Raw genomic sequence first — 15912 nt, 5'->3', positions numbered from 1 at the left:
TATGCTCTGTCGTATGGCGTGGAGTCATGCGCAAACAGCAGGTCTACTGTAAGCTCAACGAGTCGCAAGTTCACAACGCAACACGTTGTGAGATTGTAGATCTGCTATTTTTGGCATGCAAACCTTCGCAGGGCTGAAACATAAATCAAGGCTTTGTGAGAGTGACACGGACGGATATTATGAGAGTATAAAGAGTGAGATATGAGTGCAGAATGTCCTGAGGAGGCGACGAGGTGTCATCTCTGTCCTCCTATATTCTCTCCCCCATTGTCCCTTTCTTCCTTCACCCCCTTCCATCCTTCTCACGTCCCCTGCATCTGTCTGCTGTCACCCCATTGTCTCGGTCACTCGCTTGCCCTGCCACTGCATGACTCTGTCTCTCTCCCCTATTCCCTGAGCATCTTTAGATCATTTGTTTATGAAATCACTGGCGATAATAGCGTTGAATCTGTGCTCAGTTATCTGTCCTCCTGGGCCTCATTAGAATATCCCTTGGCGTTGTCTCCTGTCCAGGCCTCTGAAACGTCCGTCTCAAAGCAGGAATTATTACGCTTTGGCGTCTTGCCCGGCCTTACCTGGCCCTTCATGAAAAGTGATGGCTTTTCTCACTCTCCACGCACACCCGTCACCCACCCACAGTCTCTTTCTCCGACTGATGTACATTGCTGAGCATGTAAGATGCTGCACAGCGGCTGTTGGCACTTATTCATTTGTCACCCTTTTGTCAGGCTTTACAGGACTCGTGCAGTGCCCATTTGGAGCGTGTGGCCGTTCATGAAAGGCATACCCATTCGGAATGGGTCAATTACTTGGCCCAAATCGCGTTGTCGAGAGTTGGGGCTGCTTGCAACGTTCCGGAAAACCGCTCATCCTATTGATTTCGCACTCAACAATGCACTCCGGGTCCTCAGCGATACACCCGCCAAATTATTCAGATGAGGACAGTCAAATATTCTGTGAATTTATAGATAGACAGAAGTCTGTTGCTGTGCCCATTTGAGGCGCATGGCCGTCCGGAACTCATGCCCATTTGGAGCAAGCCAATTGCTTGGCCCCCGGAAGTACAGTCCAGAACCACGGTATGCTGCTTGTAGCGTTGTCCAGAACCACGTTATGCTGCTTGCATCAAATAGACTTAACACTCAACACCACACCCCCTTGGATCCACAGCAATATACCCGCCAAGTGTCAAGTCCATCCGAGGAATAGTGCTCAAGATATTCAAACTAGGACAGACTTTGTTTTATGTGTATTTATTATATATACTGTACATATATTATATTGTGTTTGTCAATAATGTGAAGCACCAGGATTTTGTAATATGTTTGATTGGGCCTTTACAAAATAAAAATGTAACCATAATACATTTTTTTAAGTCTAAATGATTATGGCATCCAGTATCTCAAAATATCTTTAATGTCTACCTGTATTAATTCCTTGAATCTCAATAATCACATTAATAATGATACACGTTTTTGAAAATTAAATGTTTTCTGGGATTAATTTGTGTCACATTCCTTGCATATACCTTACATGCACATGTACTTTTCCACGATATCATAATTCCTTGACATGCACCTGTATATTTTGTATTTATGTTAGTTTTTTTTAATAAAAAATAGATAGATAAAATAAGTGTATTAGTGTGGTTGCCTGTTGGCAATCACAGAATAGTAATTGCACCCATTATTTGAAGGATCTGTCATGTACAGTAACAGTGTATGTGCTACTGCAGTGTGGCTTTTCAAGCTGGGTTGACATCTACATTCAACCCAGTTACTATGGAGACTTGGAGAATAAACTTTTTTTTTTAAAACACCTTTCATATAAACTGAATGCAGCTCAAAGTACTTTAGGAGCAGCACATCGTCTCTGTCGGTGGAAACCTCACATGTCCAAAACTTGTACTTTTCAGGATTCTAAGATCTGCAAAAGCTGCAAGCTCAAAACGCGTCGCTTCGCACTGCGTTTCAAGCTTGCGGATCTGCTACTTTTGATGCCTTTGTGTGACACTGTAGTGTGATCAAGTAGAGTGATAATTTACGAAAAAACACGAAAAGTTATGTGGAGATATGAGTTGTTTTGCCCAACAGCAACCATATGATAGATGCAAGAGGACAAAATAAACAGCAAACTGCACTGCTGCAGCTTTCATCTGTCCCTGAAGAGGAATTGTTTAGGACCGAGTCATTAATACACTTTTGTTCTGCAACATACAAGTGGTTATACTGTATGCAGGAAAAATGCAAGGAGGAGAATTTCTACAGTGTACTGTATGTCACTGTATAGAATTGTAATGCTGTGTAATTGCAGGATAAATGCAGTACTGTGGGGAGGACTTCCACTGGCTATCACTGCATGCAGCCCTTACACAGAATAGATACAGGATGAATGTGGTCATGGTGACTTCTGCAATGGCTATACCACTCTATACAGTGCTAATGCAAGATATATGCAGGACAAAGGCATAAAGCAAGACTTACACTGTACACTGTACAGTACGTGCAGGATACAGTATTTGTAGGATACAGTAAATGCATGAAGAGGGAGACTTATTCAATGCCACTGTGCTTGCTTATGTATCGCAGTTGCATGTTTTCATTTGCTATATTTCCCAGAGCCTCTGGCTGTGTGCCAGCTGTCCTCTGCCTCCCATGGCGCAGTGTCCTTCAGCCGTGGAAAATAGGTCTGTACCATGACTCAGCTTACATCATAGTTGGTGTTTCAGTTGCACCCAGTAGACCCGCTTCAGCAAATAGGACAACAACACAACTCTGTTACACAAAGGTCTCAGGGTTTCCCAGAAAAACAAAACAAAGCAAAAGACGCAAAAAAAGGAAAGAGGAACAGAAATTCGTGTCAGGGTGTTAAACAAAGATAAGAGTCTCCAATGTTTCTTCATTTTTTTCTCCTATCTTCACTGAGTCTGTGACAGATCAAATAATATTTGATCTGTCACTGATTTTAATCATGGTAATACTGTGTTGGTGTGGGTGAAAACAAAACTGAGTGAGAGAGAGAGAGAGAGAGAGAGAGAGAGATAAAGAAAAACAAATGTAAAAAAGCGGCAACGGCTGCAGACGACACGGAGAGGGTGGGGGGGAAGTGAGAGAGAAAGGGAGAGAGAGCTCAGAAAAGTGGGCCATGGAAGCAGCCATGTGCGCGGGCACAGCCGTGAAATCAGCCTGATCCAATAGATGCCGTTTATCTGGCTCGACTACACAGCACGAGCTATTGGAAATCTGGGGGAGATTTGGAGACGGCTGTGGATTTTGAGAGAGAGAGAGAGAAACAGAGATGGAGAGAGAGAGAGAGAGAGAGCGCAAAAAAGTAATACTGTCTGTGCTGCAGTCTGGCGAATCAGGCGTGTTTTCAGATTCAGCCCCTTAACGAGGTTAATGGCGAGGTTCTCGCTGTCTGTCTCTCTCTGTCTGTCTCTCTCTCTAGGCACAAGGGGAAGTGTTGCACTGTAAAAGTCTCACTCTCACACTGACACCTCTCTCATTCTCGTCCTCTCTCCATATTTCAGTTTTTCCTTCCCCCCTCTCAGTTTTTCATTCCATTTTGTCCTTCTCTCCTTCCATTTTCCCTTCTCTCTCAATTGCTGTTTTTCTTTCTCATGTTGTCTTCCTTCCTTGTACTTTTTGGTTATGCACAATGCAAATTGTTTTCTTACACACCAACTACAACTTTCTCGTTCTTCGAACTCCCATCCTCTATGTTCTCTCTCTCCAGCTATACTATTACAGCTCTGCCTCTATCTATCTTGTCTTCACACACATTTCTTTCTCCTCTCTATTTGAATAAAAGCTTAGAAACAAATACACAAATATGTACACAAGTCAATAACACCACCTCAGTTTATTTAACGGTTTTATTAGAACCTTGCAATAGTTTTGCAAACACAGGTATGGCAATATCTGCATCCAGATGTACAGGTTGTAGTAACTAACTCCAAAGTCTTCTTTTATTATTCATTTATGCTGAAGGATATTGTCTATGTACTGTGGAGAGTTGCTCAGAAATATTGTACAAAGCGTTTTGAGTAAAAAGTTCATTTTTTGGGATTTTCTTTTTTTCCAAAAACGCCATCTATTAAGAAGAGATGTTCTGCCAAGGCTGTGAAGATATGGCTTCTTAAGATGAATTTATGCTCCGTAGTACAAAGGTGTCGCTTAGCGAAAATAACTGATCTACAGGCTAACAACGCATCTGGCTGTAAGATCAGTTATTTTTTGTCAAGCAACACCGACGTGCAATGGGGTATAAATTAAGCCTTAGTTTCTCTCTACACCCAGTTTCATCTTCACAAACACAAAATGGCAAAGACACTGGCTCCATCCTCTATAGTGTTCTCAGTGAAACAACAACAGCGAAAAGTACAACAGACAACTGAATCATTCATGCCCAAATATACAGGGTTGGTTTGAATGGGGGACGACTTAAACAATGGGTGAGACGCGAATATGGGAAAGTGCTGTACTGTGTATATGGGTATTTATTTATTACACTAAATTGCTTGTAATAATAATAATGAAGGAAAAAAAACAGTATTGTAGGGTTAGTATTTTTGTTATGATTAGAAGAAATGTACAGTAGACCCAGTGTTTTATCAGAGCCTCACTGGTGACTTGCTGTAAGCGCATCATTTCAGTTATGTTGTATTTTCACATGACATCTTTGGGTCCACAATGGTAGTGTCATTAATGGCCAGACATGTAGCTCATCTTTGAGTGCAGTTTTCTCAGGACAGACCAGTATAATTACATCCTGAATGGATGAGTTCTCCAGATGTTTTCAGCATCAATATTGTCTGTGTGGTTTTTGTATATTTTTAAATGGTGGTACAGACTGGGAAACACCTCATGAATCCATCACTTATACCAATACACCATTCTATCCATTACAAAATAAGTGCATTTTGTCAATCTTTTCAGTTGAGTCACATGAAAAACGATGCACAAAACAAAACAAGAAAAACAAAAGTGAACAGGCAAATCAAATAACATTATTTAAAAAGAGGATCTTTCTTTCAAACATTCAGGTAGTAAGTTCCACAAGTCTCCCATCTCACAAACATTGTTTGGTACATTCAGGACTCCAGCCTTAAATCCTCTTTACTCCATTCAATACACACACGCACACACACACACACACACAAAAACAACAATGGCGAATGGGGAAAACTCACAAATTAGCAAATATTCAGGATAACAGGATGGTTTATAAGTAGAAATGTCTTTCTTATACTATATTCAACATAAAGACTCGCTGTGTTATTTACAATATATATATATGTATATATATTTATATACTGTAAAATTGTAAATCAGGTGAGATAAAAAGGCACAAGTTTCCCTTCTTTTAAATACAATGTAAACATCTCATCAAAAAGCATGCATTTAACATTTTTCATTTTACAAAAAGGATATTGTTTTAGACAAAGTACTTAAATATTGTTTTCCAGCAAAATATAATTCTCTCAAAAATACTTTCCCATTCGTCCTATGAACCATTTAACCATTTTTTTCCCCCCTAAAAGAAAAGGAGGCTGGGAGGGCTACAAGGGGGGAAAAAACAAATAAAGCAGGAGTTAATCATCAGGGTCCTTCAAAAAATTGAACAATAATTCACAATAGGGGGCTGAAAGATGAGTCGTTCTAATCACGGTACCAAAGCCAGGATCCTGCCTTTTCAACATTTACACTTTACATAAACACCAACACAGCACAGAGCTCCTCCCCTACACAAACGCACTTTACATATCAAAAGGGACAATTAATTCTAGCTGCACTGATGCCTTTATTTCACATTGCGTCCTTGTGCAAATCTAAATGTGGCAATAGGTTATGCCTAATCCTATAACATAAATGCATAAAAACAAGGCAAAAAAGAGAAAAACAAAGCATTTCATTTATGCACATGCTTTCCAGGAAGGAAAAACAAAACAAAACACGCACACAAACATAAACAAATGCACAAACATAAGTCTACACACATGCACATGGCCATACTACACGCACTCATACAGGCACGCAAAAAAAACAAGTACACAATCACACCCCCGCACTGTATTCCCTCTCCAAAGGCGCGGTCACATTTCAGTAGCATCATCCAGTGGGGTGTGAAACAAGATAAAACATGGTCCAGATGACAAGGTCTGCCATACGTCTAGTAGCAGTAGTAGTAATAATAGTAGTAGAAGTAATAAGAATAGTTGGCCCAAAGAGAAAAGAAATGAGAAACACACAAAAGCAGGACAAGGTGACCAAAACAATGCAATATTCAGTTCTCTTTTATCAAGTGTTCCACCAACATGTACCTCAAAACAAAAAGAAAACATTTATTTTTCTGTACAAACGGCTGAGTAGGATGTGACTTTAAAGCGGGTTAATACCTGTACATGTTTGCCTGGATTTTGATACATTTTGCTGTGAATTAAGCACTGCAAAGACTAATGCTCCCTTTTTCAGATTATATCAACATTAGAGTATTTTGTGTGTCCATATTGTGTAATGTTATGGACAGTTACTTGCTAGGTTGCTGTACATGTTAAGTAGCTCTCTTTTCGCCTTGTAGAAAAAAGAAGCACCGTAATGTAAAATGTCTGGCTTGCCAAAAAACTAAACCTTTACAACACACTTGTATGTATAAAAAATGCTTTTATTATTTCCGGGAACAAGTAGATAAGTTTTGGTTCACAAAGGGCTGGTTTTGCTTCGTTGTGAGAAAAGATGGACAACTGGAGGTTCCACAAATAACACCGATTAACTATGGACGCACCTTAGTCAACTCCATTACCAGCAGAAACACCACAATCCTTTTTTCATTGAGTGAATGACAGGTGGACTCTGCTCTCCTGTTCTCCGGCGGTCTTCCAGAACACTTTGAGACAGAGGTACCCATTCAACAATGTTGTGTCAAAACTCCACCATGAGAACCTAAAAGGGTGACTTGTCTCCATGACACTGGAGCGTTTTCCACGCGCACTGTACTTTCATCATACAATAGAAACACTATTATTTCAAAAACAACTTTAAGTTCTGAAGTTTTGCATATTTTAGTCTTGATTGTTTTACAACTTCTATTTTTTGTTATTTCTTTTGTATAAAAATGGATTATGTGAGTGTTATTGGTGGGTGTAGTGTGCACACCGGCTAAGATTCAAAGTTGGGTTTTGTTACATTTTTATGCCACTATTTAGCTTGTAATAGCCCTTGGAATATAATTCAACTAGACCGTTCTCCCCACAGACAGCCGAGAGGTTCTGTCAAGAAAATGGTGCACCACCTACAGTAATGAATTCTGTTGCTGTGGTCTTATAGTATGTCAGTAGACTGCGAAGCAAAAAGAAACCCTACGTATTGGCATAATTTATTTTTGAATATAGATTCATAGTGCTATTATTTGTGAGAGACTGCATAAGCCACAGTTAATGTTTGCAAGTTTTTCATTTCTTTTTTGTCAAGGAACTGCAGGAGGTTTCGCGTGTCTGCCTCTAGTGCATATGGAGTGCATCTGTGCGTTTTGTGTGAATGCATGTGGACAGCATGTGTTTTCAGTGAGAAATATTCCCCTCTACATGCATCTGTGTGTGTGTGTGTGTGTGTGTGTGTGTGTGTGTGTGTGTGTGTGTGTGTGTGCTAGGTGAATGTGTCTATTAGCGCATCCTAAGAAATGTATGGCTTTGTCTCCATCATAAAACACTGTCATCGTCTTTTGGGCGGGGGGTTTAAAGGGTGGGATTTTGGGCGGGGGCAGGGCTTAGGGATGCTTTGTCACATTTCTAGTCACATCTCTTCCTTCTCAGTGTTTTTTTTCTCACGCACAAGGCTCCGTCGTTTGACCTCCTCTTCGCTGGTCTGGGACCAGTCCACGGTGACCGCAGAGTCAAGGGTCCTCCTGTGCAACCACGTCACTTCCTCTCCCCCGACTCGGAGAAGCTGGGGTGGTGGCTTCATGGGCCAACAGGTGTAGGCTGCGCTGCAGGGTAAGGCCTTCCTCCTCCAACACGTCTTCCTCCTGCCCGTGTCCTCCCCCTCTCTCTCTTTTCCAGTTCATTTAATGTGGTTTCTTCAGTCAGTCTGTCAGTCACTTCTTGTGGAAGTAGAGTATCTGGGTAAGGCCGGACTCCACCTTTGGTATCTGGTCACTGATTATCTCCACCAGCATGTCGGGGAACTCCACCTTCAGCGCCCGAGACTCCCGGAAGGTGTAGAAGCAGAAGTCCAGTAGATTTCCCACCAGCTGCATAGGAAATATACACGCAAGCACACACACACACACACACACACACACACACACACACACACACACACACACACACACACACACACACACACACACACACACACAGACACACACACGCGTGCGTGCACACACACACACACACACACACACACACACACACACACACACACACACACACACACACACACACACACACACACACACACACACACACACACACACACACACACACACACACACACACACACACACACACACACAGTTTCATTAACGCACAGTCAAATTCAAATAACACTGGATTTAGCAGTGGGCTTTCAATAGTTTTTTTCAGAATAAATATTTTATTTGCAATATGCGAGTTGAACTCACTTGGTTGCTCTCTGCCCACAATACAACAAAACAAAGTAAGAGATTCCAAAATATATTACAGTACAAATATACAAAAGTCCAGTGCCATATTTCTGTGATTATGCACATTACAGTAAGACCCAATGCGGACTGTTGATGGTCAAGTGTGTTTTATTAATGTAGGTTTATTCTTACAGCTGGTCCCTGATACTATTGGCCAACGAGTTTTGTGCAGGATTACATTAATTAAAATCATGCTAATCTTTAGCTGGATTGTTTACAGCCCAGAGTGCCATATGGCACTGACGGTGGTCTTGTGACCAAAACGTTTGTCCTCCTATCACTTATGTACTCTGAGCACGTTAGCACGTGGTTGAGCATGTAAAATAGAAAGCCTTTTTTTGTATTTCTTTAGTCTCCGTCTAAGGAGTCATTACCACTTTAGTTCCTTAGTTTTTTGAGACCGCCGCACCAGTAATCCATTCAGTAAGCCATCCATCTGATGGCTGAAATGTGCCTCATGGTCTACGACAGTGTTTCTCAACTGGTTTAGCCTCAGGACAACATTTGTCCTTAGTCATTAAGTCATGACCCAGAAATAAATCAAATAATTTAAACAAAATGCACAGTGCAGTGTACACCTTATTTGAAAAACACAAAAACATTCTGTAATGAATACATACAGTAGCACTTTACTGAGCTTATTGCTGCTGCTAAGAGGCTAAACATGTTTTAATGCACTGCTTTCAACTCGATGGGAAAGCTGCTCCTGATATTTGATCATGCCTGATTTGTCCTTGGTTGAAAATAGCCGATCTACAAGCTCACACCGCGTAGATCACAAGGATCAGCTATTTTTTGTTTCAGACACAACCACTTATAAATCATTCTTAAGGGTCTCAAAGATGATGTATTTAATGTCCACTCTGTTACAGCTGAGAACCCACTTTCGCAACTAGACGTGTTAATTTACTGGTTAGTGTAATTTTAACACATTTCTGTTATAATTCTGTCACAATGCTACAGATAATGTAGTAACACTGATGACAGCCTCTTTGTTTCCATTTGGGAACTGACCCCATGATAATTATTGTTCGGTCAACCACTTGGGGGCGCCACTGGTGCTTCAGTAGCCCTTACCTTCTGTGAAGAGGTGTCCATTTGCATTAACCTCATTCACTCAATCATTAAGAGCCACAGTGAAGCCAGCTCATTGCCCAGTCTCTGAACCCAGTCTCTTTCCTCTTCGGGATTTGAAGCGAAGCGTCATATCATCATATGAATAAATAATGATCAACCTGATTTTGGTGCGTGGCGTTATTTAGAGTGAGCCCTGTGCACCGGTCCAGTTCTCAACATGCTGCCATTGATTGCCTTCTGTTCCATTCACCATTAAAGGCTGGTCGCTGCCTATTCCAAAGTAGCCCTCCCCACCCCCTAAGGGACAGGCTGGACTGGAATGCAATAATTCCTAATTCCCCCGGCCAGAGTGTGACTGACCCACTAAGTAAACGCATTAGCACAATGCACCAATTGCACCATGCATTGGATGCTGTGGCTCTTATGTGGCTGTAATACTCCAATATGTTTCCAAAATGATCTGGACACTCCTACTGTAGTGTGAAGACTGGTGTGTGTGTGTGTGTGTGTGTGTGTGTGTGTGTGTGTGTGTGTGTGTGTGTGTGTGTGTGTGTGTGTGTGTGTGTGTGTGTGTGTGTGTGTGTGTTGTGTGTGTGTGTGTGTGTGTGTGTGTGTGTGTGTGTGTGTGTGTGTGTGTGCACGTGTGTGCACGTGTGTGTGCACGTGCACGTGCGTGTGTGCAGGCTGCTACAGACATCAACACATTGCCAGTGTGGAAGTGTGTACTGTATTCCTGCACTGCAGGGCACTTGGCATACAGCGTGCAGGCTTGAAGCAGAGTGGTACTGTGGGGTACTTACATCATGCATGGCATCCAGTAGCTTGGTTAGCTGGAAGAAGCGCTGCCAGGTCTGGCCAGAGTTGTTGGTAGCTTTGCCCACTGAGCGCCTGAGCTCCTTGATGTAGTTCACCCTCATTTCCTCGAACGCTGCCTGGTTCTTCAGACCATCTTTGGGGACTGGAGGGTGGGAGTGAGAAGGCATGAGGACTTCAGTCATTAACCCTGTCTTACAGTGTAGTATCTTAGTACAGGGTGAAATCCGGATTGTTCATTTAACTCACTAAATTGAACAACCCAGACTTTTAACCACTTAAACCCCTCTATACATATTAAACAAATACTAAATTGACTGGGGTCGGCTCTGTACTTGGTCTGCTTTCTTTTATCCCTGTCCAACCAAATCTCTTTGCCGAAAATAGCCTCTGTAAACTCACAATGTAAGCTTGTAGATCTTCTATTTTTGGCAAATGTTCCCTTCCAAACAGGGATGCTAGGGTTCAAGTGGTTCATGTGTATGTACTGTGAAGCAGATGAGAATGACTCAAAGGGATTGGAATTCACGAGGGAAAGTACAAATAAGCAACAGCCATAACCTGGATATGAGTGCCATCAACTGAAAGCAAAACGCCAGTACTTAGAAGACATCCACATCATTCAGAGGCATTTGAATGTAGGTATCTTGGGGTGTCCCACACATCCTACAATCATGCACATAATGTCTGTTATCTAATGGTAGTAAAACTAATTGCAATTCATATCGAAAAGGTCAGGGCCACTTAGCAATATGAAACACATTTATTATCATAATTGAACATAACCTTCTTGGCCGTTGGACATGATTGGCAGGCATTTCCCAATAATTTAATTCTGTCTTACACCCCCCCCCCCCCCCCACACACACACACACACACACACACACACACACACACACTCACAAAAGGAAAGAAAAATATTGTTGCATTGCAGGATTTTGTTGGTCGCTTACAAATTGTATGCTCCAACAAAATTGTACTTATTTTGGACAGCTTGTCTAAAGTTTGACCGAAGCCTAACTGCCAACTCGTTAGAAACAATTACAGCAGTAGCCATCGGGGTCTCCTCCTGTACAGTATCTTTCCTGCATCATAGGTACTTAGGACCATTTATTTCTGGAATGTTACAAAATAGAACAAAATTCTCAACTCTCAACCAACTAGTTAACAGACCCTTCCTTGCATTTTCCACCAGCTAAAAATAGACAGAAACCTGACTTTTCCTGAATTCTCTCTTGGGGACAGTGAACAAGTGCAGCATTAATTCAGCTTCCATGCAGCAAAAAAGTGGTACTTTTGCAATTCTACAATGACTACATACTGTACTGTCTGTAGTGTACACTATACTATACTAATACAATACTATTGTATTGTACAAACATGCATTTGTGCTCACATTGACAGAAAGCTTTAAAGTGATATGTTTTTTTTTTTTTAAATACCAATTTTATCCAATTAGAAGGGAGAACCCCACAAAGATAATTTATCAGCTTCAATTTTATAGTGTTCCATTTTATTTCTTTGTGTCACCATTTCCAATTCCACTTGTTTATCGTGTATCCTGTGTGAGTTCTATTTCTCCTGATTAGATAAAATTGAAAATGACCTGAAAATGTATTATTTGTTCACTAAAGAGGTGAAGAGACGGGGAGACCCCTGTAACAGAACAGTCTATAGCAAAGATTGCTATCAGTATATAGACCTATCTTATTATAAAAAACAAATTTAACACACTCATTAATTATAGGGCAGCAATATTCTTGATATACAGTACAGTACATCTTGAGTATACATCCAGCATGTATTTTTAACAAATGTTTTTGCCATTTTGCATGTCACACTTTTCTATAAATATTATTATTATTATTATTATAATTCTTCTTCTTCAATAGAAAACACCTATTGCCAAGCACAAGTGTGTAACATTCTTACTTGACTGCGATGTACAGTATTTGTATTTGTGTTAAAGACGCACTGAAGTGACATTTTCGGGCATTTTATTTTGAAGGTTCAGCCCGAAACGTCGGCTCAACGACTCTAAACCAATCAGAAGGTCCCATCCCTTCAGGCTATGGGACGTTGGATCTCAATCACTTCAGCCGTGGGCAACACGGCTAGTGTTTGTTTACAAGTGAGAGAGAGACGGCCAGTGAAGCGCGTTTGCTACTACCTGGCTTATTTCTAACCTATAATGTTTTCAGATACATATTTTAGTGTGCAGATGAAGTTTAAAATGAGTAATACACTCATCTTCAATGAGATTCAAAACGGAGTATCTCTGTAATTAAAATCAGCTGTGTTTGAAGAACGTGCAGCTATGGGAATCAAACAGGTGCATGTAATCAAGATTCATTTATATTCACGAAGGTCGAGTTATGTCATCACGCAGCACGTTTTCGTTTACAGGAAGTAATTAAGATTGGCTTTTTAGGGACTTTAGATGTAAAAATACACAAAAATGTTTTTTTTTCATTTTTTTTGGCATCTATTGTTAGGTATGCCCATATGATGACCACGGATATGCTCTAAAAGTGTGAAAAACATATTTTTCATTTCACTACACCTTTAAACAAGAAAGTAACTTTTGCTTGTATGTGGAAGCATGCTTTCCCAATTTAAGGAGAATTTCAAAATGTGATTAATACTTCATCTGATTAATACACAGCTTCAATACACTGGAATGAGGCCATTGTCAAATACAGTATTACCAAACTTTACATCACCCTGTCTACAGCTATTCTATAAATGTCATCAGAGTTGCTGAAGTATTAAAGTAATTATCCATTAGCATTTTAATTGGAAGACAGTGGGACAGCATTGATAAATAACATCACTGTGTGTGTGTGTGTGTGTGTGTGTGTGTGTGTGTGTGTGTGTGTGTGTGTGTGTGTGTGTGTGTGTGTGTGTGTGTGTGTGTGTGTGTGTGTGTGTGTCCTGGGCATGACGTTAAACTGCCCCGTTGTAACTACCACCGTTAATGTAGTAGGTGCACATTTAAGATGCATTCGCAACTTTTGGGGACCATGTGCTTCATTACGATCACAAGTTTGCATACAAGAAGACGCTGCTCACCGATGGAGTCTATACCGACAGCCAACGCTGCCTGGCGGTGCTTCCCTTGAGCAGCTTTAGAGAGGCGGTGTAACTAACTACCACCCGGCGGTGGATAAAGACCCGCCGGCCTTCTAGCGGCGTGTCCGCTAGCTGAGGAACAACAATGGGTGGACAGACTTTCGGGCTCCTGGGAGCAGCTACGCTACGGAGAGCGATTTGACACAGAGCGGCAGTGCGGGCGGGAGTGGACTGGGAACTTTGTTTCCTCTGGTGGTCCAGCCGGGGATATGCCCGTGGACTGGTTGTTAGAGCGGGGTTCGACAACTTTGGATGCCCAGAAACGAGGCAGGAGAGCTGGCAGAGTGTTGTGCTGTCTCTGCTATGATTGTCAGCCGCCATGCGGAGACACTGCTGCTGGTGCCCATGGAGGGTTGGGTCACATGACATGTGATTGTGATTGTTGTATCATGAGGACATTATGCTGATGTAACTTTGCTGCATCGTAATATTTGTGTCCTTGTATACATTTCCTTTTGTGTGGACATAAATAAATTGCTAAAATGTGTGTGTCTCTGTCTCTGTCTCTCTCTCCATCACTATATGTCTCTGTCTTTCTTTCCATCACTATCTATAAATCTATCTCCCTGATTCTCTCACTTTCCGCCACTCTGTTTAACAGTCTCTCCTCTCTCGCTGTTACCCTATACATCTAAATATTTCAACCTCACTTTAATTGTCTTTCTCTCCTCTGTTTTTTCTCTCAATCTCTCAATCACTCTTTTCTCTCACCCTCACTGCCTCTATGGTTCGCTATCATTCTCCCTCTCCCTATCTCTTGCTATCTCTCTCTCTCAATGCTATCCCTGCCAACCCCCCGCCCCGTCTCTCAATTCCTCTCTCTCTCTCTCTCTCTCTCTCTCTCTCCCTTGTAGAGGACAAAGTCACAGATATGGCCGTCTGCCAGAGTCTTTTAATATGACATTCAACCCACTGGCTGACTGATTAAGAAGCACCTCGCCTCTCAGAGAGAGCGTCCCTGAGAACTGGCTTCAGGCAACGCCTTCTATTACCCTTCAGCAGCGGCCCAGACCTCCAGCAACAGTAATGATGCGCTCTGATGATCAGACAAATGTGAATATAAATATAGTTTTTCATGCTGAAAAGATGCTCACGAAAACACAGATTCCCCCGTAAATAATGTGCTGTTATGACACAAAGGCGCTCTTCAGGGAGCCTCTGGGATAGCTTTCAAACCACAGGGCTTCAAGCGTCATTGTATTCGATCATGAGAGGCTTTAAGCTGCCAATAGCATGTAGTTATTACAGATACAAAGAGACCTAATGGCCCTCACCAGTGGCTCTGGGGGACAGATTCATGTGCGGTCACAGCATTGGTTGACATGTTCGTGATAACCAGCTACTTGTCATCCACTTCCATGGCCAGTTTTTGAAGTGAAGTACGAAACGTTTGAGCGTAACAGGAGTAAAGTAAACCGCTCTCGGTCGAGTTAATTAAATGTTTTTGCTGAGCTATAGTTGAAATAGTTTACACGGTACAGTTATGTTCTCCTGAATGCAGTAGCCAAGGCGCCTTAGATAAGCCGGTTGAAACTGGAGGCGATGTTAGCGAACATCAACTGAAAGGACCTGTTTGTGTTTGGCACTCGCAGAATGCTTCGCCACAGGGCAAAAGCCTACAACTTGTCAGCTAGCATTGCATGTTTTACAAAACACATCATTGTAGGTCAACAACTGTTGTTGTCTATACTGTACTTTTCTCTTTCTCTGTCTCGCTGTCTCTTTCTGGCCATTCTTCTTGATTCCCTCAAAAGCACACGTCACATGGCAGTGTGAGGGGGAGAAACACAACATCACAACTGTACAGTATGTCCAAAACACCAAATGAACAAACATATGCAGCGAAACTACATTGAGTAAATAGGAAAGGGGATTGGACGACGGGGGCAGGGTGCTGCCATTGCGGTCAACATGGCAGGGATGTGTTAAAACCCAGGGCCACATTTGGACCTTTTGTTTTCTGCCCCACTGACCCACATATTCCCTGGTTGGAAACCGGTCTGGCATTTAGCGGGGGCGACACCGCACCCAGGGCCACAAAGTGGGACATTTACTCTGCTGTAATTGGTGTTGAAAAGGAGGGGATTTGCAAGGTACAAAGACTTGTCAACTGGGTCGTATTTCTCACGTGTCTTTTCGAGTGCAGCTGGGTGGTTATGTGAACCGCAAGGCCCGGGAGCTGCTCATCTCGTTCTGTCATTTCTCTACCACGTATGGCAGTAATAAGAC

The 15912-nt window shown here is 41.9% G+C and overlaps 1 protein-coding gene across 2 annotated transcripts in view; it reads right to left on the bottom strand.

Moving 5' to 3' along the window:
• Nucleotides 1-3842: 3842 nt before the first annotated feature.
• The window catches only part of nr3c2 (nuclear receptor subfamily 3, group C, member 2), a 136991-nt gene continuing 124921 nt past the window's right edge, over nt 3843-15912 (bottom strand). For both annotated transcript variants that reach the window (XM_084075938.1, XM_084075939.1), the window contains exons 8-9: nt 10539-10696; nt 3843-8247 (exon numbers count right to left, since the gene is read on the bottom strand). In XM_084075938.1, coding sequence (XP_083932064.1) covers nt 8092-8247; nt 10539-10696 — 314 coding nt within the window. In that variant the 3' untranslated portion in view covers nt 3843-8091. The remainder of the gene's footprint in view (nt 8248-10538; nt 10697-15912) is intronic.

Source organism: Gymnoscopelus microlampas (genome assembly GCF_963454915.1).
Source record: "Gymnoscopelus microlampas genome assembly, chromosome: 2".
NCBI classification, from domain to species: domain Eukaryota; kingdom Metazoa; phylum Chordata; class Actinopteri; order Myctophiformes; family Myctophidae; genus Gymnoscopelus; species Gymnoscopelus microlampas.
Note: the sequence above shows the minus strand (reverse complement) of the source record. Positions and strands in the feature narration are given on the sequence as shown.